This window comes from Xiphophorus couchianus, chromosome 7 (genome assembly GCF_001444195.1).
Source record: "Xiphophorus couchianus chromosome 7, X_couchianus-1.0, whole genome shotgun sequence".
NCBI classification, from domain to species: Eukaryota; Metazoa; Chordata; class Actinopteri; order Cyprinodontiformes; family Poeciliidae; genus Xiphophorus; species Xiphophorus couchianus.
In genome coordinates, this window is record NC_040234.1 from 32,287,233 (window position 1) to 32,313,843 (window position 26,611).

Here is a 26,611-nt window from a genome sequence, read left to right on the forward strand (position 1 = left end):
GGATGTACAACAGTTCTCTTGGAGTAATAAATTATTTACACAATTTATGGTATTTGGATGTACCATAAGTACATCAACAGTAATTTCATTGTCTTTAGTTGCTCTTACAATGGAAAAGAAAGTGTGGTGTTCTCAATGATTTTCTTTTGTTTTATTCCAAATAAAAGCTTACAACAATTTCAAACTTTATTTTACTTTTTGAAACTTTACAGGTGGAATTAGAGAGTTTGTACAACATTCAGATTTTTCCCATAACACTTGTTTTAAACTGTTCAGAAACATTTCTGTCAGATTTACAGCCTTAAAATAGTCAAAAGAAGAGAGAGACAAATGAATTGGATTTTAGTCAAGAGGAGAGCAGAGAGGAGGGTCTGATTTTCACAGTCTCCAAACTCGCTCTGAGAATCCTCTCTTGCGTCTCCTCCTTTATTTTGCAATCATGACATCCTATTTTACATTGGCCTATTTGCATAAGAGGTGGAGGGAAACAAAACCCAGCTACTAACACATAGTCATAAATCTTTCTATACGATGAATCTCCTGTCGAGAGCTCAAAACAGTTCCCGTGTCTCTCTCCGTCACAAGCTTTGACCCTAAAGTCTTTTGGTGTTTTACTAAGAGCAGTTCTTAGTTTTGTCTCCACAGTGGCTGGTATATGCTTCTAATCTGGCATGCTTATCAGTTTCCTGCAGACATCTTTCACAAAAACACACATAGGAGAATAATACAAAGAATCTCACAGTCCTTAAAGTAAATTTTGAGTATATAGGGAATAAAAGATATTTATAGTTCTAACAATTTCCCATTTCCATTAAGCTTCCTGACCCTCACAACAGACACAAATAAGAGGGAAACATACATTAAGCAGAGCTCCAGTTGGTCTTCCCCTTGTATTTCTCACTGATATTAAAATGTCACTTATTCAAGATAGAAGAACTTCAGCGCAAGCGGCTCATAGCTTTTTGTTATACAGTATTAAATGTGGTATAATAATTGGTTAATACTATTATTAATAACCAGTTTCTTTTGACATTTAAGGGGAAAAAACATTAACACAACATTTGTTGCAAGCCCCACACAAAAAATGTATTTGCTTTATTTTAATTTCATATTAAGAGGCAGAGTGACATGAAACTGCAAAACAAATCAAAGGAAAAATTTACTGTTTTGGGCAAAATCACACATTTCTCTGTTTTCTGCATTAAACATGCTGGGATGGGGAGATAACAAGACCAGCCTTTTGTTTTTGGAAACAAAAGGCTAAGTACTATACTCCTTATAACTGTCTAACTCTTTAACGAGGGCCTCAATTGCCTGATCGTTTTGTTGACAAGTCAGTAATCCTGGTACTGTCTCATGGAAGAGAACATGAACATCCAGCTTAACATTATCATTCATGTCAGACCATTTTGTTCCTGCAGTTGAATAGTCAGGATCTCTGGTGTGATGCATCAGAACCAGAATCACTGGTTTATCCAGCGATGAGACTGAAACACATGGAAAAAGATAGATTTATTGAAGATATAGGTTTTTGAAGATTTTGAATATCAGTATATTCACATTTGCGTTCAAATGTGAATATATAGTTATAGGAGTGTGTTTAAAACTAGTGAGTACATCTGAATATCTTTATTATAGTTAAAACATTTTTACCCTCAAGCAACTCTAGATATTCTAATCTATTCCAAATCAAAACATGCATCACATTTCTGCTGTATACAGGAAGTGAAGAAAAAGGAATATTACGCTTTTCAAAGACAGGTATGTCAGTATTTTTATCACTGAACCAACAGTATTTTCTTTACAACTACTAAAGTTGCTTTAACTGAAATCGGAAGGGGAAACATCAGCTTCTTGTATTTAAGTACAAACTCTTAATGAAACTTACTATTTCTATTTAAGATAAAAATCCACAACATTTTCATGGATCAAGAAATGGCAAAGCACTTAACAATATGAAGACAAAAGTGAAATCACAGAGTTGCCTAGCTTTTCTTGTAAAATATTTCTAATATGAAAGGACTAACAACTCCAGTAGTGACCAAACAAAAACAAGGATTTTCACTACCTTCTGGTTTTGCCATTGCTGATTCCACATCTGATCCAACGCGTGAGGTAATTGGACAAAAAACAAGGACAGCATGAGCATCCTTTGGATTTACTTCCTCCACAAGTGTTGCAGGAATTTTGTTCCTCACTTTTTCCATTAATGCTTGATAAGCATCATATGTCTCTCCAGTGATCAAACTGGAGAACTTTACTATGGGGTAACTCTGAGGTGAGCTACCAGTAAGGTAACTCAGAATAGATACAACTTTACCTGTCAATTTGAGAAAAGTGAGAAAAAGTTTAGATTCACAACTGTTAAACACTGACATATTTATAAACAAAAAACATCATACAATTAAATCACTTAAACAAATGCAATCTACAGGCATATCACATATAAGTCCAATTCATTATGCAGCTATACAAAATCCAAATCTGCTCAAATTTAGTTCAAATTCATCCAGTTCACTCTACATTTTAATTAAGCACTTGTGATGTTTCTCAAATTGCTTTGTGAGACAATTGGGTGTACTTCTGTTATTGCCTCTCATTTTAAAATGTAAAGACTTTTAAAACAAACAGTAGACTTTACTAAAAGTTGAAGTGTGCACACCCTAAAACCCTTAGTGAAACACCTTCACTATTCATTCTTCATTGAAAGGACCATCTCACATTTTCATTTTTAAATTGTTGCCTAATCTACACAGCAAAAGTTCTTCTAACCTATCAGATTGTGAAACCATCTCCTGTTGACCGATCCTTTTTTGGTGACTCCGCAGGTTAGGAACTTGAAATAATCATACATTTCCTCTTTATCCCCCAGAGATCTTTATTCTACTTTGTCTTCCAGTGACTTTTTTAAATTCGCCAGCTTGGTTTGCGAACTTGTATTTGTTTTGGATACTTCAGCTTCTATTGAAAGTTTTTGAAGTGGCCTTGGACTGTCTTAAAGGACTACTGATCTTATGCCATGTTCAGTTCAGTTCAAGGAAATCTTGAACTGAACTTAATTTCAGGCTCATCAGATTCGCTGTAATTGATGGCAGATTTCAGACAAAAAGATGTTTAAACTCATTATGTGACCTGATTCTAGGATGTTTTCAAACAGATTTGTTTTTAATCGACTTGTGCAAGATGATATACATTATTTTTAAGAAAAGAATTGAATAGAGTGGTTTTTTGTTTTGGGGTTTTTACAAAAAGTCTGATTTTCTAACATGGGTAATTGAACTCATATTTGCAGTGGGTAAATGGTAAATGTCCTGGACTTGAATAGCATTTTATCAAGTTCAGAGGACCATAAAGCTCGTCAGACTTCAGTCAGTTATTCTCACTCTGATTGTGACAAGCTACTGGAGTTACCCTGGTGCTGTGTGACAGAGGCGAGGCTGCCATACACAGGAGCCACCAGTAGGCACTGGGCTCTGTGACCACCACCAGCAGGCAAAGAGGGTGAAGTGTCTTGTCAAAAGACAAAACAACTGGGATTTGAACTGGCAACCTACTGTATAGTTGTCCAATTACCTCCAGACCTGTAAAAAGAAACAGATCAAATTTAGAGACTGACAGTAACTGGTCTTTAAAATATAATGTTGCTTTAACAAATATGGACTTTCCTTTGCCACAGCTCAATTATCTACACAGAGAATTGTTTAGAATTTTCCTCTGACATAATCAGATTCATCTTATTTGTAAGCCTAAAACTAAATATTGTCTTAGGAAAAGCGACTCTACAAACCCATATTAAGAATCCTCTGCAACCCTTCCTGAAGACAGAAATAAAATCATTCAGATGAACAGAAACAAACCAACTGTAGGCCTACAAGATTCCTGCTTTGCTTCATTTGAAGGCATAAGCAAGAACTTTAAAAGTAGTATAACTGTACAGTATTGTAGTATTCTCATGTCAGTTTTACACAAACTGAGTAGCAATGATTAGAATCAATCAATCAATCAAGTTTATTCGTATAGCACATTTCAGCAACAAGGCATTTCAAAGTGCTTTACATCATAAAAACACAAAAACAAAAAATCATAGAACACAGTCAACCATTGAAATGTCACATTTTGTCTGGTGGCATTATTACACATCAGCATGTTTTTCAAAGTTTCATTTACAATGTTTCAAAAGCAACTCTAAACAGGTGTGCTTTTAATCTAGCTTTAAAGGCACTCAGTGTTTCGGCTGTTTTACAGTTTTCTGGACATTTGTTCCAGATTAGTGGTGCATAGAAGCTGAATACTGCTTCTCCTCATTTGGTGTTAGTACTGGGGAAGCAGAGCAGATCAGAACCAGAAGACCTGAGCAATCTGGAAGGTTGATACAACAACAGCAGATCATTAATGTATTGTGGAGCTAAACCATTTAGTGGTTTATAAACTAAAAACAGTATTTTTAAGTCTATTCTCTGAGCTACAGGGAGCCAGTAGAACTGGGGTGATGTGCTCTATCATCCTGGTTTTAGTCAGAACGTCAGCAGCAGTGTTCTGGATCAGCTGCAGCTGGAGGATTGATTTTATGGGCAGACTTTTTAAGACTGCAATAATCAATGCAACTAAAGATAAACAAAACCTGACAGCTCAGTTGTTATTGCTGATTTTACAGGGTGAATGTTTTTAATTTAGTTTTATTAGTTCACTGGACTTAACAAGTTTTAGTTTGAAATGTTTTGATGTTTCTTCTGATTTTTATTTACATGAACCTGTGCAGATTAACCACTTATCAGAAACAACTTATCAGCTTGATTTTCAGAATCAATAACTGAATGAAGTGTCTAGTTCAAAAGGAAGAGGTGGAAAAAAAATAGAACACGTTTTTACTGCTGGGATTCTGACAGTCAGTATCAACATTACCACCATTACAGAGTCACCTGCAGGACAGCAAAATGTTTGTGTTTGCCACACAGTCGATTATATCAAAGACAACAATTATTATATATCAGTTCCTTTGATTGTAATGCAATTTTTATGAATTTACTTTTTAAAAATTCAAATGAAAAATACATAATTTTGCTCTATATTACTGCTGTAGTCTGGCCTTGATGTGGCAGACCCCCATTTTTCTGGTTAAAAATATATGGTGTAAATGAAACTTAGGTTAAGATTGGGGTAATTTACTGTTACCTGAGCCTTGTACTTTTGGAGGAGAAGAACGCTGTCAAAAAAGGTTGTTGGTTTACTTCACTTTGTTGTTTATTAAGATGGTCCTTGACCAGCTGGTGAGTAAGCTGAGCTTCTTGGAAGGCATCACTATGATCTATAATCACTTTCTCACCAACATTCAATGAGACAGCAGCATTTATACATTCATCCCCCTCAATTACATCAGTTGTTGCTTATGTTACAGATTAATGACTGTTGGATTATGTCTGTAAATCACTAATCAATAATGATGGGTCTCATCAACACAAATGCTGACTTTCCTAGATAGAGAAGCTGAATCGATTGCTAAATATGTGATATTGTGACAAATATTTACATATTTCTAATCTCAATTAACAAAAATTGTTGACTTCAGGAGGAAGCAGCCTGACACTTATTACTGGCCTCCCAGATGTGAAAGTAGTCAGATATTTTGGGATGCAGATAAATGTCTGGAAAAGTGACCATTCAAGTTCAAGTTTCAAGTCCAGGTTTATTTGTATGGTACATTTCAGTTCAGTTCAAGGTGTTTTACTAAGTATGTAATCACGGGATATGCAGGTTCTTTGATTAAACTGAATCAAAGTTTGATCAAAGAACCTGATCAAACTATTTTATGTAAAAAAAAAAATAGTTTGATCTATTTTATATAAAAACTCCGCGACATGTTCAACCAACCAAAACACAGAAATCTCAAAGTTGATAGATAAACAGAGCTATCAACCCAGTTTGACCTCACCTCTACTTTGTTGAGCGTAACAAAGTTGACTTCACACTTTGAACACCACAAAGAATTTTTTTTGGTCTCTGCAGCCTAAGAAAACAATACAGATGGATTGTGATGGACAGTTATTCTTCAAACACAGATTCATGTAATATTGTTTTATCTTTAGTTTCATATACTTGTTTGGGTTTAGATCTTAAAAGTGAGGTTAGCAAAAAATGAGCTTAGAAATATATAAATATATAAATATATATATATATATATATATATATATATATATATATATATATATATATATATATATATATATATATATATATATCCTAAATAAATCAAATGTAATTCAATACTTGGAAACTGGAATTGTTTATATAGCAGCTTTACTCATCGATCCAGTAACCAAAGAACTTAGTCTTACCTGATTTTGATTTTCTGTACTGGAGACGCTGTTTTCCTCTTCTTGAGGGTTGTTTGGGACACAATCTTTGAGTGCAACATGGTAAAACACAGTTGTGGATGGAATAAGACTGGATTTGCAGATTGGACATTTCTGACATTCCTGAAAAAACAATAGAAAAAGTTTATTTTACAAAATAATGATGAGAAAATAGTTTTATTCTGAATAAAGCCTGGTACACGTTATAGTAAGATTAATTGTTTTTGTGCCAATATAGTCATACATTCACTTTATTCAATCCAAATACCTTTCAATCCGATCAAGGCATGGAAACATAGCTATTGATGTCTTCAAAATCAGAAGTTTATATAGAACATTGTTACATTTTAAGCAAACAGGGCAGGCCCAAATGATGATTTTATGGCTTTGGAAAATTATGATAGATTAACAGAATGTCCAACCATCATACCGTTCAGGAAAAAAAAAACGGGATCTGTATCCCAAAGATGAATGGGTTCTGGTCCAAAATGTCAGAATTTATCTCAGAACAAAAGCCAAAGACCTTGTGGAGATCCTGGCTGAAGTTAGTTACACAGTGTCATTAGCCACAGTGAAAAAAAAAAATCTGCAACGTGAGCTGAGAAGTCCCTGAGAGAATGGGAAACCATTACTACAAAAGAAACATAAAACTTGCAGTTTGCAAATGCACACAGGGGCAAATATCTTAATTTTTGGAGGAACGTCCTGTGATTTGATGAAACTAAAGTGGAACTGTTTGGCCACATTGGCTATTTTTACAGTTGGAAGAAGAACGGGGATTCTTTCACCATCCTAACTGTCACTTTTCATGTTGTGGGGTTGTTTGCTGTCAGAGGAACTGGTAAATTTCATAAAATAGATAAAATTGTGAGGAAAGAACATAATGTGGAAATATTGAAGCAACAACTAAATATGTCAGCCAGGATATAAAATCTTTGGCACAGATTAGTCTTCCTAATGGATGATAACCTTAAGCATACAGCCAAAGTGGTTACAAAATGTCTTAAGGACAATAAATGAAATGTTTTCATTTGGCCAAATCTCAGTTACATGTAGAAACTGTGGGAAGATCTGAAAAGGCAGGAGGAATGGGTGAGAACTACTGTGAGAAGATTGTGGAAAGAAACTTAAAATGTTTTACCCAAGTCATACAGACAATTAAAAAGACAATTATCCCTGATACTGACCAAATGTATGTAAACTTCTGATTTTGAAGACATTAACAAATAAATCTCTGACATACAGTATTATTTCTCTCTTTATTGTGGCGTGTATCATATATTAAACATATATTATATTGAATTGAGTTGCTACCGATGATGGTTTTTCACAGTGCTCATAAGTCTGCCAAACACACAATTGGGATACTTAAGAATTGATTGATCTATATTATTTTAAACACTCAATGGGATCCTAAAATGTTCCATTGTGTGTGGGAAACCTCAGCTTATCGCAAGTGTAGGTGTGTATCTTACTGGTGAACTTGCACTTGTTGTTGGTATATCAGGCTTTACCCAATCTCCCTCATCAGCATTTTCATCTGTAGAGACAGACATACCAGGTTTGAGGTGCAAGGCTCAGCTCAAAGTTTAACACAGACTTGAGAAAAGCAACTGCTGCAACAGCGTCTTATGTAGAGTGTTCATGTTCGTAAGAAATAAAACTCAGCATAGATCACTTGTCTGATCATTCTGACCAAAAATTCTTAACTCAAAGATCTTTTTTGTTTGCAATTTCTTAAGCAGACTTATGATTTTACTCCTCATTCATTATTAGATCCTGCTGTTTTCACTTAATGGCTAAAACAGGTTCTTTGGTTTCTTTTGGTGACACAGCTGCAGTAGTGTTGCTTTGTGCATCACAGCTCCCTTCCTGGGCAGGAGAGATTTTGCAATGTGTTTGTAATTGGTTATAAAAACATTGTTTGGTTTCGTTTTTCCTTCAAAACATTCTCAGAAGATAACAGGTTAAATCATAATTGATTTTGGGGGTAAAAACTAAAATTGTGTTGCTTTATGGCATTTTAGGATACTGTATAGCTAAAGTAACAAAGAACTCATCTCTAATCTGTTGTAGAAATGCTAAACTTGCAGACAGGTGACAATAGCACATGCAAAGAAAGACTAAGGAAGATTGTACAGTAGATGTATAAAGTTTTTATATCTTTAGTTATATTATGCTGTGGTTCACTGCCCAGCCTAATGGAGTTTTCCTATTTAACATATTCAGGAGAAAGACAAGCAGACATTAGGTTGAGTTTCTCCAATTCTGTCTGTGGTTCTGACATGGATTTTAATGACACACATACAGAAAATTAACAGCATAGAGAAAGCTGAAAAATATAAGCAAGAGAAGATTACCTGCAGAGATCGAACCTTGTTGATCTTGTTGATCCATGTTTTAGCGTTCTGCAGCGTTACTATGACAGAGTCTTTATATAAGTACCTCCCATCAGCCCATGATCATGTGATTTACAATAGACTCTGCAGCTTCTGTGAATCAGCAACTACTTTCACTTTGCTTTACTTTCATTTTTAGTCTTGCTGGTTGGGTAGGGTTCAAGGTGTGACAGGTTCAATCTGCACATACCTGTTTATTTCATAAAATATAAATGAAAACAAAGGAATTAAAAAAATAATAAACATTTAAACCTCTCACTTTCACTATTAGAAACAAACATCTTGGTTGAATAAGCATCGTTTTAAATTCCAATCTCCCAGGGTAATAATACTTTTGGGCTGGACTGAAACCACAAAGGTCTGAACAAAATGTCCTCACTGATCAGAAAGTGAAAGTAAATGATTATATGCAGTGGTTTCTCAGAAGTCCAGAATCATAAAGGGATTATTTAAAAGAAGAGCTTGACGCTTTCAGCTTCACTTAGGAGAAAGGTCAATACCACTGAAAGATGGCTGGATGGTTCTGTAAGAACATTTATTTTCAAAATATTTAGTGTGTTACTTTCAGGAACATTCTGTATATATATGAGTAGAAAGTACTTTTATCTGGAGATACTTATTAAATGTTTGATTTTTCTTTGTTATCTGCTTGTGGCAGTTCAGAAGCGTTAACTGAATGTGCTGCTTAACTGACTGGTTTTATTTAATAACATGATGTTCTGCTTTAACAGTTCAAAACAATATTTTGAAGGATTTTGTGGCATGTGTGACCTTTATTCCCTAACAGCTTAGAAGAAAGAAAAAAGTATTGTAAGAAATGGGGAAGACTTACAATAATTGGAAGCAAGCACATCTGTATCGAGGACTTTAGCCTCTGTGTAACCCAGATTACTTTGTTTAAAATTTTAGGTTTTTATAAAAAGAATGATTTCAATAATTTGTTCTGTCACCCATCATTCTCTGTTTAACTCCTTCTAATTGTTCAGGGAAACGAAGCAACCCCGCTGATCCATCCCACAGTAAGATCCGGGATTTTTAAAAATCCTCTTTTTTAATTTGGATAAATTAGTTTATTACATCAATAATAAACTTATTGATGTAATTTTAACTTGTATTCAGCTTCCTATATATTGTTTCAGGAGCAGTTTTAATAAAACTTTGAACATATTTTATGTTTGTTTGTACAGAAGAAGAGACTCCAGAGTCTGGAAGTGAGTAATTTTGTTTCTAAAATTATTCAGTTGTCTTTTTTAAAAATAACAATTAATGCTTCTGTGTAGTTCTGGATGTACCATGGAGAGAACTACGCTGGGGGTGAGTTTACAGTAACACATTCAACACATTTATAGTTTCTCCTTTGTCAAATCACAGGTTTTAATGCAAACTGGAACACAATGGAATATTTAAGAAGATAATTTAGAGTACAGATAAAGAAAGGATAGCTCTGAATAATAGGTTATCTTTTATGTAGTTCAGTGAAAGATTAAGTACTCCATTTAATGACATAAATCAGAGTCTAATACTTACAGCTGAAACAGAACTGTGTTTGGGTTAAATATGAATTGGGCTGACAAAGTCTGATGGAAATTCCTCTGAAGAAGAAGGCAATGGTTCAGATGTTTTCTCAATAATATTTATGCTTCATTTTATGTTTTGTTTGTAATTAATATCTTTTTTTATTTTGTTTTATCACAACCTATTCAACAAAATGTACATTTGGATGCACAAATCCGCTGTCATAAATATTTTTAAAACTGCTATTATTTTTTTAATTCGGTCACATTGGTCTTCTTCAAGATTATTGCTCTCTTTGTTTGTGTCCTGGGGAAAGACACTTCACTTGCTTTGCCTGCTGGTGTTGGTCAGTAGGGCCAATGGAGTGATATAGCAGCCTCGCCTCTGTCAGACTGACCCAGGGCAATTGTAGCTACAATCTAGTAACTTGCCTTCATCAAAGTGAGAATGTGTCCATCTGAAGATATAAAGGGCATTATAAATAAAATCTATTATTATATTAAACAACATAGTAGTTTTTGTTCTGGTTTTAAGCAGGGCTATTTGGACAAACTGTTAAGATGACAAACTGACATTAAATAGTTAAATGCAGAACCCAAACACATGGAGGAGGTAGAAGGCAAGCAAAAAGAATATTTTTTACTTAAATGAAAAAAACAAATTGCTAAAAAAAATCTCAAAAACTAACTAAACTTCAGCAGGATTCAAAATAGTAAATAAGACAAACATAGGAAACAAGCTGCTGGGAATAAAAGGATGATCTGATTTCTGAATGAGAAAACTAAAGGGTATTTATCAAGAGGGTTATTTTAAAGTCTATTCTCTGAGCTACAGGGAGCCAGTGTAGTGACTTTAGAACTGGTAACACTAACAAGAGGGTTAGCAGATGGAAGACAACTTGGACATGCAAAGCGTTAACAGCAGTAAACACAACCAGAGATGCAAATCTAGGAGTATTTTGAATATCAAATCAGGAAAACCACAGATCTATCAAATGCATAGGATTTTCTTAGCATCCTCAGAATGGAAATCTATTCATTTATGTTATGATCACAGCTACTCTTCACATAATTTATGTTTTTGTTTTTTGTGTATTTTATTTAGCCGCTACTGGACCAGAATCACAGCATCTTATTTCTGAATTGATCTGAAAATAGCTAATGTGTTTGAACAAAAATCAAATATTTACAAGTCTCATCATGAAACTTCAGTTAAGCTTTCTTTTCATTAGTAAACATGCAGAGTTGTTTGTAGAAAATATCAGAGGGGACAATCTCATTTAGATGTAAAAATAAATTGCCATTCCTGCTAGAGTTGGGCATTCTTCAGATTTACATCAAAAAGAAGTAACTGATGAACCTCTTGTACTCAGAGACAAACAAAAGGATCTTAAGTATGTGCAGGAGTACAAACCTGCCAAAAAAGGCATCAGATACCTTCGAGTACTGCTGTATGGACCAGTTGGAGCTGGGAAGTCCAGTTTCATCAACTCTGTCAGTAACGTCATGCGAGGAAGAATAACAATTCCTGCTTTGGCCAGTGCCACCACAGCTGACAAAAGCTTCACCAGACAAGTAAGAAAACTAAGACATTTCTATTCAACGAGCATGCTGAGTTATGAGCACAGCTGAATGAATGTGACTCTAGTTCAAAAGTGATTTGACTAGAAAACTGCTCTATATGTTTAATGCATTGACCATTTCAGATAGTATTAAATATTTACCCTCTGCTGGTGACTTGTATTTTTGACAAAGTAGTCCTAAACTCCCTTTGCAAAATGACTGATACCATTTTGCTTTTTATGAGTGATACAAATAATAATTATCTATCCATCTATTTATCAGTACAAAACTCATAAGTTCATCAAAGGAAGAGGAGAGTCAAAGACATTTTACCCTCTGGTCTTCAACGACATCATGGGACTGGAAGATGGGGAGAAAAACGGAGTTTGTGATAAAGATATAGAGTTGGCTTTGGAAGGTCATGTGAAGGAGGGCTACGAGGTAAAGTATACTGCACTGCAAGAAACCATTTAGGGAATTCTTCATTTAATATGAAGCTACAGCTATTTCTGAAAAGTTAACAACTGGAGGATGTTTGTTCAGACAAGTCTATTTTTATTAAGAGAACCATTCATATCAGCTTTTCTCAATGGCTTTGGTGTATTTCTCAAATCATCCACAACATTTAAAAAATGGTAAGTGCATTTCTCAAAACAATTATTACAAAAAATAATTATCTGAGTCAATGAATATGTGCCTCAGAATGACAAGTCCTTGTTTCATTGTGTACAGATAAGTCAGTCAAATTAATTATGTGTCAATATGTTGTCAATATAAAAGGGTATTCTGGAGGGATGTTTTGATGTGTCGAAATATGCTTGCCATTTTATGACAACTTGTTCAAGCATTGTTTCATTGTGTTAAATCTTTTGCATAAATTTTGTGGCATTTGAGACTATTTAACAGAATTACCTCTGTAATACATTTTGATCAACATCGCAAAAGTAACTGAAAATGTAGAAAACTGAGAACTGAATATAATCACTTCCATGGATGTACAAAAACTTGTTCAAATGAATGAGAAAGCTTTCTTCATGTGCACAAGTGACTGAAGATTGATCAAGTAGCTTTGAGAACTTGAACTTTGATCTGAGAAATGCACCAAAGTGACTGAGAAAAACTGTAATATATCTCAGAAAAAATCTATCTTGGAAATTGGAGGATCTTAGTCCTTCTATCACCTAAAGAACATTTCCAGGATTAGAGGACTAATGTCTCACCAAGATCTAGAGAAACTCATCCATGCGTTTATTTTTAGTCACATTAATTTCTGCAACAGCGTCTTCACATGTCTAAAAAATCAATCAAACAGCTGCAGCTGATTCAGAATGCTGCTGCTCGCGTTCTCACTAACACCAGGAAGATAAAGCACACCAGGAAGATAAAAACACCGGTTTTAAGGTCCCTACACTGGCTCCCTATAGTTCAAAGAATAGGCTTTAAAATACTGTTGTTAGTTTACAAATCACTGAACGGCTTAGCACCACAATACATTAAAGATCTGCTGTTGTTGTACCAAACATAGAGAAGCAGCATTCAGCTTGTATGCGCCACAAATATGGAACAAACCTCCAGAAAATTGCAACACAGCTGAAACACTGAGTTCCTTTAAAGGAACTCGGTGTTTCAGCTGTGTTCAGCTTCCTCTTAGCTAAGTACAGCATAATGACAGTACTGATACAACTTCTACACCATGAAGCCTGTCTGCTACACAGTCTTACGTTAGCTAAACAGATTAATATGCAATTTGTACTGTATCTGACATACACTAAAGATTTTATTTGATCAGAAAAGGCTTTGGACTAAACTGTTACTCGTGTTAGCCACTCTAGCACCAATATGTCTACATTTCAATAGTCCTGGTTTAGTCTCATGGAACAGAACATGAACATCAAGGACAACATTTGGATAAACTTCAGACCAGATTGTTCCTGCAGTTGAATACTCCAAGTCTCTGGTGTGATGCATCAGAACCAAGATGATTGGTTTATTCAATGATGACACTAGTACTCTAGCTGTACTCTAGCTAATACAGCTAGAGTACTAGTACAGCTAGTCAATCAACCATCGCTGTGTTCAGGGAAGCACTGATTAATAATCGAGAAATAAATATCAAGCCTGGAAACTTGACAACGTAATGGACTGAATGTTATGTTTTTAACGTAATCTTTGCTCGTCTTGCGGGGCGCAGGCGGTTGCCACGGTAACAGGTGTGTTTAAACTACAGAGAGAGAGTAAAATGGTACGAGTGGCTTTGAGTTGATCACCTGTTCGGTGAGGCCTCCTTAAATATAATGATTAGTATTTATATAGGTTATTATTATTTTAATTCTATCAACACTACAAAGGTAAATTTGATTACTATAAATTGTGCTTAGGTATCCCTGCGACAGACTGGTGACCTGTCCAGGGTGTACCCTGCCTCTCGCCCGGAACATTAGCTGGAGATAGGCACCAGCACCCTCCTGACTCCCTTACGGGACAAGGGTGTACAGAAAATGGATGGATGGATGATGCTTAGGTATAATTGTGTGTGCAAAATTGATCACATATGGTATGTCTCTGTCTGCGATGGACTGGCAACCTGTCCAGGGTGTGCCCTGCCTCTCGCCTGAAATGTCTTGCTGGAGATAGGCACCAGCACCCATCCCAACCATAGGGACAAAGGTGTAAAGAAAATGGATGGATAGATGGATGAATGGTATATCTCTGTATTGACCTGGGATGTAACCTGTCAGAGTAAACCCCACTCCTCTACCCACTAGCCTCTGGAGAACTGCACCTGCAATTCTGGAAGGAATATTGGTATAGGATTGGCTGGACTGCTGCTACAAACACATTTGAAGAAAACAGAAAATATTGAAACCAGTCATATTTAGGCATTTTTGACAATAAAGTAACCTTTGTGTGAGGATTTGCTCACACTGAGCAAATCCTGTCTCCTCTTCTCCTTGATTGCCCCCAGCTGTCCCTTGTTTCCCCTGATTACCTTCCCTGTGTATTTAAACCCACCTGTGTTTCTTGTTCCCTATCAGATCCTTGTCTTATGTCTAATATTCTGCATTTATTGTCTTTTTGAGTTACTACCAGTGCTACCAGTGTCTGTGTTTCTTTGTCTCATTGCTCACCTGTGCTGCCTGGAATTCTATGTTTTTGATTAAAATACCAGTTTCACCATAACCTGGGTCCAATTGGCATTCCATCACCACCAAAATCAACCATTTCATGACACACAAAAGGCAACTTACTTAGGTATGGCATTTTTTTTTAGAGCCAGTGAACCCAGAAACTTTACCCTTTGCACCAGTTTATGTCTGGAACTATTTCTATGGGAAAAAAACATATGAAATCATTGGAAAAATATGTGCGTGTTTCAAAATATCTGCATTGCTTTTGCATGGGTCCACATGCTTTGCATTAATCAGCTTTTAATGTAATTTTTTTGTACTAAAAATTAGGAAGTAAATTGTAAATGAATCATTTTCCACAAACAAATCTACATCATACTATTGTCTTTGATGTTTTCCAGTTCAACCCAACTTCTCCACTGAATAAGTCAAAGTATAACATGAGTCCCTCTGCTGACGACAAAATTCATGTCCTGGTTTGCGTGATGTCTGCCAATGCTTCACAGGTCAAACCGTCAGTTCTGGAGAAAATGAAGCGCGTCAGAGAAACAGCCAGTGACCTGGGTGAGAGAAGAGTTTACAAATGCTTTTGATCTGTGTTCCAGAATTTCTTTAGATATATTGAGAGATGAGGAAAAAATAAAGTGGAAATAAGTGCCTCAATTTTTGGTAAAAATGTGTTGTTTACTTGTATAATTGATTAAATGTCCTCTTGTATCACTTTGTCTGGTAAAGCTAAGCTATGTAATTTGAGAAAGTTTTTGTCTCTGTAGGAATTCCTCAAATGGCCATTCTGACCCACATTGATGATGCCTGCGGTGAAACTGAGAAAGATCTGAGGAATGTGTACAAGAGCAAGCATCTGAAGAAAAAGGTGAGTTTTGGTTAGCCTGCTCAAAAATAAAACACCATGTTTCTGACTGTAACTCAGACTGTGGTGGTTTTTGAGTAAATTCAGTTTCATTGCTAAACTGGTGCTAGTGTTTGTTAAATACCAGTTATAATTATATTTTTTGGCTTACTCTCTTTAATCATCCGAGATCAAAAGTAGGAATTTTGAGATTAAAGTCAGAAATATATATATATATTTCCAGTGGCCCTAGTCTTCTTCAGCAATGTGTGACTGGTAAACTTCTCCGTTTTATGTGTTATGTGGTGATCGGACAAACCACGAGACAACAAGTCTGGGTTTGAATATACTCAGTTTATTTAACTTGACAATTTCCGTTTATTTAACTTGACAATTGGGAGATATTAGCATTAGCACATAGCATGTGCTTCGGTTCTCCAGCCTGATGTATACAAAATAATAGTGTGAGCATGCATCGCATATCATGCTCATAACAAAATCAAACATTTCGCATCATCAAATGCTATAAAGGTGTTATAACAACTCACGTGAAAATATTCAAACACCTATAATTAATAAAGAAGGAAAAGTAAACATTTGAACAATATAAATAAAAAGATTGCAATGAATTATAAAACTTGCTTCTTCCCAGTGGAACAAATAACAAAAGGGAAGAGGAAATGAATAACCTCATATTTATAATAGTCCTGGAGGACCCTGAACAAAAGAAGAAGAAAGTGAGGCAGAGCTGGAGGACCAAACTCCTCATACTAGACACAGAGAAACACAAGCACAGTCAGACAACAGACAAATACATGAAAGAACACATTTTGTGTAAATATACAACTATTAATATAGACACAGTTACAAAGACATTAATCAGGAGCAAAATCTGTCAACATTTTTGGATTGCTAAGTTTAGCACTCTGGAGGTATTTTCACTGCTGATCTTTGAAAAATATATATATATATATATATTATTTTAACTATTATTATTATTATTATTATTATTGCAAATGCAAATATCAAACATCAAATTTTATTTGCACTGATTTAACAAGTTCAATGTCTCTTATTTTGACATATGGATGCACTACTGATGGGTAACAGGGGATCCATTGAAAGTACTATACTGTAGAGAGGATCAAGCATCGATTGAAAGAGCAGTCTTGGCAGAGTTACATGGCTCAGAACAGGTTCTTTCTGTGGAAAATTAAATTGGTGCTTTTATAGAAAAAGTTAGAAAATGCATTAGTATCAGCTCAGGAGCAAGAGTTCAAAACTTCAGCCCTATTAAAACCCTAAAAGATTTTTTGCGTTTATTTTTTATCTTACAGATGAAGGATTTAAGTGCATCAGTTGGAATCCCTCTCAACTGCATCTTTCCTGTAAAGAACTACAGTGAAAAAATTGATCTGAATGATGATGTCGACTTTCTGATTCTGAGTGCCCTTAAGAAAATGGTGGACTTTGGAGATGACTTCCTTGAGAAAATTTGAGATTTTACAGAAATTCTGAGGAGGAGGGATTCTGTTATATTTATAAACAGTTACAGCTTTATTGCATGTTGTTTTGCAAAAAATAATAATAATAATAATAGAATATTTGCACATGCTAGGTGGTGGAATGGGTGATAAAGTTAGGTGTTACTACTTTATATTAAATAAAACTTAAGTTACTCAAAATAAATCTGACAATGCTGAAAAAAAATCATCATGAAGCTGTTATATTTTTTAGACATGATAGTTCATCTTATTTATGAAGTTGCCCTCTGCACAGGATAAAATATCGGATTAGAACCAATATTAGTGCAGAAAGTGGTGAAGCAAGATAACAGATTTATTGCACGGTGGGGATTAGTTTTTGTTGATGTGTTCAAAACACCTGTTTTCCAAGTATACTGTCATTAAATAAAATATTTATCCTACTAATCAAGTCATTGCTTTATTTTGTTTCCTGTAATGAAGTGTTTCTGAATAAAGTTTATATAAAAATTCATTGATGATAGTGATCATAAACCAGTAATTTATTTAAAGCTGCATTACGTAACTTTTACAAAAAAATTCTTACATATTTGTTCAAACTGTCACTCCGTAGTGACAGTTTGAAACATAATCTGAGAAAAACCAAATCAAACAAAAAGAACAAAACAATCTCCTCTACCTCATACCAGTGCATACAATGTCATTTATAGAAGTGGAGCATAGAAATGAAGCACAACCAATCAGAGCCAGGAGGAGTGTCTGCTAGCTCTTATTGGTAGTTTCTATTTACCACTGGGACCAGGCAGACAAACTTGATTTTTATTCACCTTCTGCTCAAGGAGACCCCACATTTGATAAACAGGGTTTAGGTCAAACAGAAACCTTTATCTCCAGTTTCTGTAGAAAGACAATGCTTCATCTTTGTGGTGTGTTTATATAAAAATTTATTGATGATAGTGATCATAAACAAGTAATTTATTTAAAGCTGCATTACATAACTTTTACAAAAAAAAATCTTGCATATTTGTTCAAACTGTCACTACGTAGTGACAATGTGAGACATAATCTGAGAAAAAGATTATTTTCCACATAATCTTTTTTTATGATTATGTGGCAGCCCAGTTTCTCAAGAGAGAAGTTTGTGCTCTCCTTCAGTAAGTCACAATGCATGCTGAAATTCTTGGTTCCCTGCGTAAGCTGTAGGTCCCCAAAGTAGGCATCACTTATGATGAGCTGAGTGGGTTCCCACTAATAAATGATAACCCAAAATTTGTGACCCCAGAATAATTCAAGTTAACATGTTTTTTGGAGTTATAAATTCAAGGTGATAAGTTGAAGTGCTTTGAAAATTAAATGTCAAGAACAGGTGAGAAGCATTGTTTCAATATATTTACATAACTCAAAACCCCAACACATTTTTATAAATACTAGTTGAGAACTTTATGATAATTACAGCAATTTTTCATTTGAAAAATAAATATTTCAAATCCTTCAAAATTGGGCCATACGCATGTTTCAATGCCTTTTTCTCCAATAATTATTACCATTTAATGTTCATAAAAAACAATTCTAGTAATTGATGATGATACGTGATTTGTTGCTGAGGGAAAATTAATTTGTGGTATAAAAATAACAAAGGCATATCTCATCCACTGCTGTGCGTCTTACACAATACATGCAGTCATGCAATTATTTGGAAGTAATTTTATTCAAAGTTTGCATATGTAGTGGGTTGAGAAACAGTAAAAAAAAAAAAAGAAGAAGAATACACCCCCTATATTTGAATCAGAATTGGTCTTGTCTTTTTTCTTCTTTTTTTTCTTATGTATATAGACGTGTTTGTTGTGTGCATGTATCCTCTTGCCAGTGGGGGCGCTCTCGTACCGCTGCAAATGACCTTCTTTTTCAGAGTCTCTATCCTCTATAATCCAGTTAATCAATTATTAAATTAATTCATTAAGCGTTATGAACAATTATCAATCCATTATGATTAATCTGATTAATCATTTCAGCCTTACAATGACAATGACATGAGTCTTTCATTTCACTACATCCCAAAGCACCTGGACTGAGATCTTTGGAGCTGAGTGAACTTGTCATGTTGAAGTGTCAGTTGTCAGATTACAATTATTTTAAATTTGTAACGTAATGTCGTTACACTTTTGGAAGTAGCGTTCAGAGTATGGGTAAACTGTGATCATAAAGGGATGGACATGGTCAGGAATCATACTTAGTTAGGCTGTGGTGTTTAAACGATGCTCTGTTGATGCTTCCTGTTCTGGGCTGGTAGGAGTTTTCTCTTCTGTCAATATAGTCCATTTGCTTTATGATTAAACATATTGTGTGTTCAGAAACGGTATGTTAGACATATTTGGGTTTTAATAAGTGGGTTTTAAGCTACTGCTTAATTTCTATAATTTTGAACCAGTCTATTCATTCTCCTTCTGACATTTATTCAGTATTTCTTCCCAGATAACTGCTGCTCACTGGATATTTAATGTTTCGTAACATTCTCAACGAGTCTGATGGTGTGCTAACATTCCAAAGACTGGTTTTGAATGTTTATTTAGCTCTTTTTTAATCATCTCGAAAGCCTCCTCATTTTGTCTACATTTCAATAGTCCTGGTTTAGTCTCATGGAACAGAACATGAACATCAAGGACAACATTTGGATAAACGTCAGACCAGGTTGTTCCTGCAGTTGAATACTCAAAGTCTCTGGTGTGATGCATCAGAACCAAGATGATTGGTTTCTTCAATGATGACGCTGAAACAGAAGACAGATGTGATTAGATCACATTTAACAAATCACTTTTTTCTCCAGTTTAATTATTAAGGTGCACAATTAAAGCCAGTAAAATAATTTCATCCAAGAACGTGGTTGTAATGCTAGAAATGTCTCATTTTTCTGCCTTTTGATATAGCAAAATTTTAAAAATCTCCATGGTGACACCCTCCCACTCAATGTAGGAACGTTTTTGGCTCAACTTTTTCTTCACCACAACTTACTGGTAGTCTACACACATTGCCACAGAAAAATTGCCCAATCTGTTTGTCTTTGTCTTATTGGACTTTGCAATCATTTATAAACAAGACACCAAATTACCTAAACTCCTCGACTTGAGACAGACAGTGACCCTCAAAACAGAACTGAACATCTATTTCTTAAATAAGGAGGATTCTAAGAAGAAGTTTCTAAGTGTCACTGTGTTATTTAGAATGTCTCTTATTTTTACAGTTAAAAAATATGTAACAACCAGTGAGTCTATTATCTCAATCAGGCAAACATTCCTCCATACAAGCTGGGAAACAAAGTTAAAAAATGTCAAACAAACTCAAACATTTAGTTGTAATTCCTGTACCTGTTTTATCTCTCATGGATGACTCCACGTCTGATCCAACGCGGGATGTGATTGGACAGAAGACAATGACAATGTCAGAATCTTTCAGGTTTGTCTCCTGGACATGAAGTGTCCGCCGTTTGTCCATCATCAATTGTTCCTTCACTTGATCATCACCACGAAATGTCTCACCAGAGCACATATAGAAAACCTTCACTCTGTGTGGTACAGGTGAGCCTAAGCCTGAAAAAAGAAGTAGTCACCAGTTATACCAGTTGTTGTTTGACAGTCAAAAGGTTGAAGTTCCTGCACCATATTTAAAGAACAGAGAAACAATTAAGACAGGTTTTGTAAAACAAAAGTGTATAATTTTGATTTTAAACCTAGTTGTGTAATAATACAAAGATTACATCATACTTTTTCCAGCCTGACCTGTTGGTATAGATATTTATTTCAAGAATAGAGACTTTTGTATGTGCAGAAATTGAATTTCTGCACATACATTTTGTACTTCTGTTCCTGATCTCTAAACCTTAGGCAGTTCAATACTTAATTCTTTTTTACGCTTTGAGAATTTCACTAGTCCAACGCGGGATGTGATTGGACAGAAGACAACGACAATGTCAGAATCTTTCAGCTTTGTCTCCTGGACATCAAGTGTCCGCCATTTGTCCATCATCAATTGTTCCTTCACTTGATCATCATATAGAAAACCTTCACTCTGTGTAGTACAGGTGAGCCTAAGCCTGAAAAAACAAGTAGTCACCAGTTATACCAGTTGTTGTTTGACAGTCAAAAGGTTGAAGTTCCCGCACCATATTTAAAGACTCTTTCGGCAAAATAGTGATCTTGAAGTTATCTAGTGATCTGGGTCTAGGCATGAATCAGGTTTTTCTAGAAGCACTAAAGAATTATATCTTATTCTCCATGATTTTTAAGAATTATTGTCAAATCTGAAGATGGATCTAAGAAAACCAGTTGTGTGCAAAAAAATAAAAAAATATTCATTGGTATTTTTAGAGATGTTTACCAGCTGTAATATTAGGTGTGGAAGGCACTGCAAACTTTTGTGGAAAAAAATGTCCCATGACAGATTGAGTAAAATAAAATCAGAAATATGTCAATTTAAAAAAAATGACTCCATTATATTAACTTGATAAATGTAATTTGTAATGTTCCACATTTTCTACCAAATATTTATTTGTTAGAGGCAAATATTTGTTTGCTTCTACAGAACATTTGTAATATACCTTTGTGACTTTAAATAGACCTTTAATTAGAATGGCTTCTGACAAAAATGATGGTGGGTTTAAATCCTCACATACAGGCTCTAATGAAGACGCCTTTTATTATTTGTCTATTAGATCAGGACTCAAATAAATTCCAAAACTATGTGTGACCTCAGTGTGATATAACCAGGGATATAACTGTCCACTGGTCAGTTCTGTTTTAAGGCATGTACCGGTACCTGTTTTTTCTGATGGGCCTTTTTGTCCTACAAAAGAACAGAGAAACAATTAAGACAGGTTTTGTAAAACGAAAGTGTATAATTTTGATTTTAAACCTAGTTGTGTAATAATACAAAGATTACATCATACTTTTTCCAGCCTGACCTGTTGGTATAGATATTTATTTCAAGAATAGAGACTTTTGTATGTGCATAGATTGAATTTACCTCTAAACCTTAGGTAGTTCAATACTTAATTCTTTTTTAAGCTTTGAGAAATCCACTAGTGAACCAGACTTTAAAAGTTTGTCAACGTGATATTGTATGGTTCATACTTTTTATATACAGTTTTCTAGAATTGCTTCTATGGTTGTTTTTATGTTTGCTTAGCACTTTGAGATTATGCAGTAATATGTGGTGACTTGTGATTTCTGTGTATTTCAGACCAATCTGAAGTAATTAACTTTACAAAACCTCTTGGTGTTTCTTCCTTTTCCTTTTTTTCACCCGGCACACAGACCTGAACACAGATTTGTAAACACAAAGTGCAATCATTTACTGAAAGGTGTCCATTTTATTATACCACAGAAAACTTACAAGTAAGTTAGCTTTTTTATCAGAAGGCTCCTAAATATTGTTCAACCATGCAGAGCTGTTTTAACTTAAATCTTCCTAATTCAAGAACAACAGCAAAACTCTGAGCTTCAACATAAAGAAACCAAATCAGATAAGCTATGGGCTAACACGGGTTCATTTTCTCCCTTGCGTCTGGTGTGTTCACAGTTGATGTTTTCAGGTAAATATGTAAATGCAGTTATTTATTCTATTTATTAACTGTCTCATCATTTAACCTCAAAAAGGGTTCATCCATTCTAGGAAAAACGTTTTTGTAACTTGTGTTTGGATACTATGTGATGATGGCAAAAAAAAAAGCTAAATAACTGGTTTATTGACAAAATATGTAAATATGTCAGCCTGCTGTTTTTAGCTGTGGAAAACCAAACTTATTCTTTGCTGTGTTTCTGTCCGGCAAAGAACAGGTTAACTGTTTTTTGTTGTTTTTCTTTTTATCAAACCATTTTACAGAACTTCTGATCCAGACATGGCTTTGGTCGTTTAGCTGATGTTGAACAACTCAAACAAGACCACACCACACTTTTCTTTTCTGATTCAGACCCAGAAACTTCTGTGTTCATTTAAAGAACACTTTCAGTAATACAGATCTATCAACCTTTGACCTTTAACCTGAACTGAAAAAGATTTTCTTTACTCACCGCACAAGTTGTGATGGACAGTTCAAGATTTAATTGGCTCTCTTTAATAGTCTTAGTAAGGTGAATGATCAGCTCAAACGTCTTTGGACAATATGGACACTCCACTGTGCTCTTTTGTTTCACATCGTCCTGCCAAAGCAACAGAAAAATTCTACTAAAGTACAAAAGACATTGAACACTTTTCTTCTTATAATAATCTTAATCATAATAATAAAGTTATTACATGTACTTTAATTATTCAAAGTCACCCTAAAGGAGATTCAAGTTCACTGTACAAAGTGTAAGCCACTAGGTCAAGATAGAAAACCAAAATAAAAACAGAGAAACAGCAACCATTATGTGATTAATTGACTTTATAAAAAAATTCTGTCATCTTGTCTGCCGTTAATATATTTTAGGTGTACTAAGACTTTGGGACAGTTTAGTTTTTAAAGGAGTGTCTATTATTGAAACAATCCTGCAATAAAATCCTGTGACAAACATAGAAGAAAAAGACTTAATGATATACATTCAAAAATAAAATAGATCTATCAAAACACTGAAATTTCACCTCACCTGTTGTTTATAGGTAAAGCTCTGACTGACAAGGGCTGATTCCACATCGTTAACTTCAAATACTTCCATTTGGAAATCTAACCTGCCATCCTTCAGTTCAAAGTTGACAAAAGTCAAAAACATCTGTCTACAATTTGGACAAGTCACTGATCTCTCCAGACCCTGAAAAAAAAGGTTTGTGTTAAAAAGATTACTTGAAGAGTGAAACTGATAACCTTCAGTAATCTGAGGTGATAAGAGCATGCAGAGTTTAAAAAGTTAATTTCTCTCTCTGCAAATTTTTACAGTTTCACTTTCAGTCTGATTCAAATCAGACTGAAAGTGTCAAACAACTTTTAAAATCAAACAAAGATAACTCGATTGATCCAAGAAGGGATTTATTATTTTATTATGAACACTGAGTTCAACTGAGCCAAGAGAGATTGTCAGTTTCTTAGATATTGTTCTGGATTCTACTGTTGACTGTTTATGCATTCTCTAGTGTTATATATACTGTATATATACACAAGCTGAGATTACAAGATCCCTACATTTTAGGGATCTCACAACTTATGACAAATAAGTTATAAGACAGCTTATTGGACTTGATTAATAATCATTTTATTTATTTAGATGTCATGCTTGTTTATATGCCTGTTTTTTGTTGTATCTTTGGCAGTAGCAGAAGATATGTGAAAAATGCTCCAATGAAGTCTGATTGATTCTCATGTTTGTAGGCAAAGATTAAAATTATGTCGTCCTTGAGTTATTTTGATCAGACAAAAAAATCTTACTTACCTGGTTGGATTGTGCTTTCTTAGGTGCTGACATAGTTCCTGCTCATCGGCTTCAATAGAGGTGAAGGTACCTATGAAGACAGATGATTGGTTTTTCATGTGGACAATAAAGACTTTATGTGGGAGCTCAAGTGTATCTGTCAAATCTGACTTCATAAAGTAACACTCTTTATTATCAGAAGATCCAATGAAAAACTATCTCAATATGTGTGCAACAAGTAAAACTGAGTTCATTTGTGCCAGATGTACCGATGATGCTGTAATTCCAACTGCAGGTGGAGAGTGAAAACTTTCATTTTTGATTCTGTTTTAAAAACTAAAGCGATTCAAACTAAAAACTGTTCTGAGCTAAATAGCAGAAAGCCAAAATGCTACAGTAACACTGACAAAGAAACTACAGCAAGGTTTACAAGATGGAACAGCAAAAACCAAGTAAAATATGAGTAGAGAAACAGATTTACCTTACAGTCTCGCACTTAAACTGGTCTGGAGTTGTGCCGTTCCCTTCCTGCTGACTTCAGTATTTATATGAAGCTCCACCCAGCCCTGACCACGTGACTTACAGGAAACTATGCAGCTTCAATGCAGCAACAGCAGCTACTTTCACTTTCAACTCTGACAGAGCCGCTGTGTGTTTGGCCTGCAGATGGAGGTAATCTGCTATGAACTCCTGAAATGTAAATATAAATCTTCTGAGAAGCAAAAAGCTAATTAAACAGCTCTACATTACAATGTCACTTGGTGACTTTGAACCCGTTCGGTGTTGAGCAGATGCATGATGTGATGCATGATCTGGTTCAAGGCAGCAGTAATCTGTTAATCAGTTTGTGTTAAATGTAGGTGAGCTCAAACAGCTAAATTCTGGTTTGTTTTCAAAACTGGTGCAAAAAAAAATGTAGAATAGGATTAGAAATCAGAAAATGTTTTAACACTGTAACATAAATACAGCTCGTTTTAAAACCAGGTATATTTGTGGGTGTGTTTAGCTATATGGGATTTTAATTCTCAGGGGTTTTACTAGTTAAATATATTAAAACTGAAAACGTGAATATTTTACAACATATCATTGAAACCAAATGCAATGTTTTTTTCCCAATTTAAATGTATTTTGTTCTTTAATGGTTATTTTTAAAGTCTAAGCCATCAAGCTGTTTTAATTTATATTTTTATTCTCTGCCAAATACAAATCCGTAGAAGTGATGGCGACTCGAATCTGGGTTTTTTTTCTCCATTTTTTATTTTGCATCATGACGACAGACTAAACAGGAAGATGAGAAACCTCAAACCACATTAAAACACATTTGATCCCTCATTATGTTCTAACAGCTTTATTCCTTAGAACATTTATCTCAGAAGTAGATTAACATAGTTCTCGAGCTATGTCAGTTAATTTTATCTTAACTGACATAATATTCCCCCACATTACATGCAAACATCCTTTTATTATACATTTTTCTTATTATCTAAGTTTGGTGGTGTCATTTTTCATCTTATTACAGACAGTGAAGAAAACAAAAGCTTAAATAGACAATATACCCTGCATGAAATGTTAAAGTAAATAAGAATGACTAACATCAAAAGAATAGAGAGTAAAATAAAACCTATGAATTAACTTCATTAAGCTTCCCTTTTATGTGTCTTCTTATATTTGATAAGATTTTCAGCCACTCTTCTGTAGTTAAATCACAATACAGGCATTTCTGCCAAACAATCCTCAGATTATCACAAATATTTGACTGTAGACCATAAAATGTTCTGTAAAATTTTAATCTTGCTTAAATTCGTCAGCTGTTGTTTCTCTATGTCGGTATTAAAATCTCTGTGGGGAGCATATACCCGGTTTTCTTCAGTTAAATTTATCTCACATTTCATACAATTTGATTCTTGTAAGATGTGTTTAAGAAAAGACAAATGCTTCTAAAGAAACTGT

The 26,611-nt window shown here is 34.7% G+C and overlaps 3 protein-coding genes across 6 annotated transcripts; 1 reads left to right on the forward strand and 2 right to left on the reverse strand.

Annotated features, from left to right (window-relative positions):
- Positions 1 to 1,260: 1,260 nt before the first annotated feature.
- On the reverse strand, positions 1,261 to 8,921 carry LOC114147574 (uncharacterized). Its single transcript, XM_028022056.1, has 8 exons — positions 8,711 to 8,921; positions 7,826 to 7,890; positions 6,333 to 6,473; positions 5,930 to 6,004; positions 3,788 to 3,815; positions 3,555 to 3,581; positions 2,069 to 2,320; positions 1,261 to 1,487 (listed from the first exon to the last, which is right to left on the reverse strand). The coding sequence occupies exons 1-8, from the start codon at positions 8,745 to 8,747 to the stop codon at positions 1,261 to 1,263; spliced, it is 852 nt and encodes a 283-aa protein (XP_027877857.1). The 5' UTR covers positions 8,748 to 8,921.
- Positions 8,922 to 9,075: 154 nt separating this feature from the next.
- LOC114147520 (interferon-induced protein 44-like) lies at positions 9,076 to 17,735 on the forward strand. Its single transcript, XM_028021983.1, has 9 exons — positions 9,076 to 9,274; positions 9,736 to 9,768; positions 9,937 to 9,960; positions 10,030 to 10,063; positions 11,637 to 11,838; positions 12,109 to 12,267; positions 15,356 to 15,518; positions 15,728 to 15,828; positions 17,142 to 17,735. Exons 1-9 carry the CDS (start codon positions 9,259 to 9,261, stop codon positions 17,301 to 17,303), a joined length of 894 nt encoding a protein of 297 aa, XP_027877784.1. The 5' UTR covers positions 9,076 to 9,258; the 3' UTR covers positions 17,304 to 17,735.
- On the reverse strand, positions 13,591 to 25,315 carry LOC114147522 (uncharacterized). Of its 4 annotated transcripts, none has more exons than XM_028021985.1 (8): positions 25,143 to 25,308; positions 24,683 to 24,752; positions 23,906 to 24,067; positions 23,351 to 23,479; positions 22,551 to 22,596; positions 22,098 to 22,124; positions 20,651 to 20,872; positions 13,591 to 13,829 (listed from the first exon to the last, which is right to left on the reverse strand). In XM_028021985.1, the coding sequence occupies exons 2-8, from the start codon at positions 24,713 to 24,715 to the stop codon at positions 13,612 to 13,614; spliced, it is 837 nt and encodes a 278-aa protein (XP_027877786.1). In that variant the 5' UTR covers positions 24,716 to 24,752; positions 25,143 to 25,308; the 3' UTR covers positions 13,591 to 13,611. The 4 variants fall into 4 exon arrangements, 3 of the variants coding, with proteins under 3 accessions (XP_027877786.1, XP_027877785.1, XP_027877787.1); XR_003596070.1 differs by lacking the exon at positions 13,591 to 13,829 and adding an exon at positions 19,080 to 20,055 and having other exon boundaries at positions 20,651 to 20,840; positions 21,344 to 22,124; positions 25,143 to 25,315; XM_028021984.1 differs by lacking the exon at positions 13,591 to 13,829 and adding an exon at positions 19,080 to 20,055 and having other exon boundaries at positions 25,143 to 25,229.
- Positions 25,316 to 26,611: the final 1,296 nt, after the last annotated feature.

Excerpts from the sequence above, each read along its gene's own strand:
- LOC114147520 (XM_028021983.1), top strand. Across the intron at positions 9,769-9,936 it reads CCCCGCTGATCCATCCCACA|AAGAAGAGACTCCAGAGTCT; the intron begins GTAAGATCCGGG and ends TTGTTTGTACAG. Across the intron at positions 12,268-15,355 it reads ATGTGAAGGAGGGCTACGAG|TTCAACCCAACTTCTCCACT; the intron begins GTAAAGTATACT and ends GATGTTTTCCAG.
- LOC114147522 (XM_028021984.1), bottom strand. The coding sequence starts at position 24,715 with ATGTCAGCACCTAAGAAAGCACAATCCAACCAG. Across the intron at positions 24,068-24,682 it reads AGAAAGCACAATCCAACCAG|GGTCTGGAGAGATCAGTGAC; the intron begins GTAAGTAAGATT and ends CTTTTTTTTCAG. Across the intron at positions 20,056-20,650 it reads ATCCATGAGAGATAAAACAG|CGTCATCATTGAAGAAACCA; the intron begins GTACAGGAATTA and ends CTTCTGTTTCAG.
- LOC114147574 (XM_028022056.1), bottom strand. The coding sequence starts at position 8,747 with ATGGATCAACAAGATCAACAAGGTTCGATCTCTGCAG. Across the intron at positions 6,005-6,332 it reads GTACAGAAAATCAAAATCAG|GCTGCAGAGACCAAAAAAAA; the intron begins GTAAGACTAAGT and ends TTGTTTTCTTAG. Across the intron at positions 3,816-5,929 it reads TTACGCTCAACAAAGTAGAG|GAAGGGTTGCAGAGGATTCT; the intron begins GTGAGGTCAAAC and ends TTCTGTCTTCAG.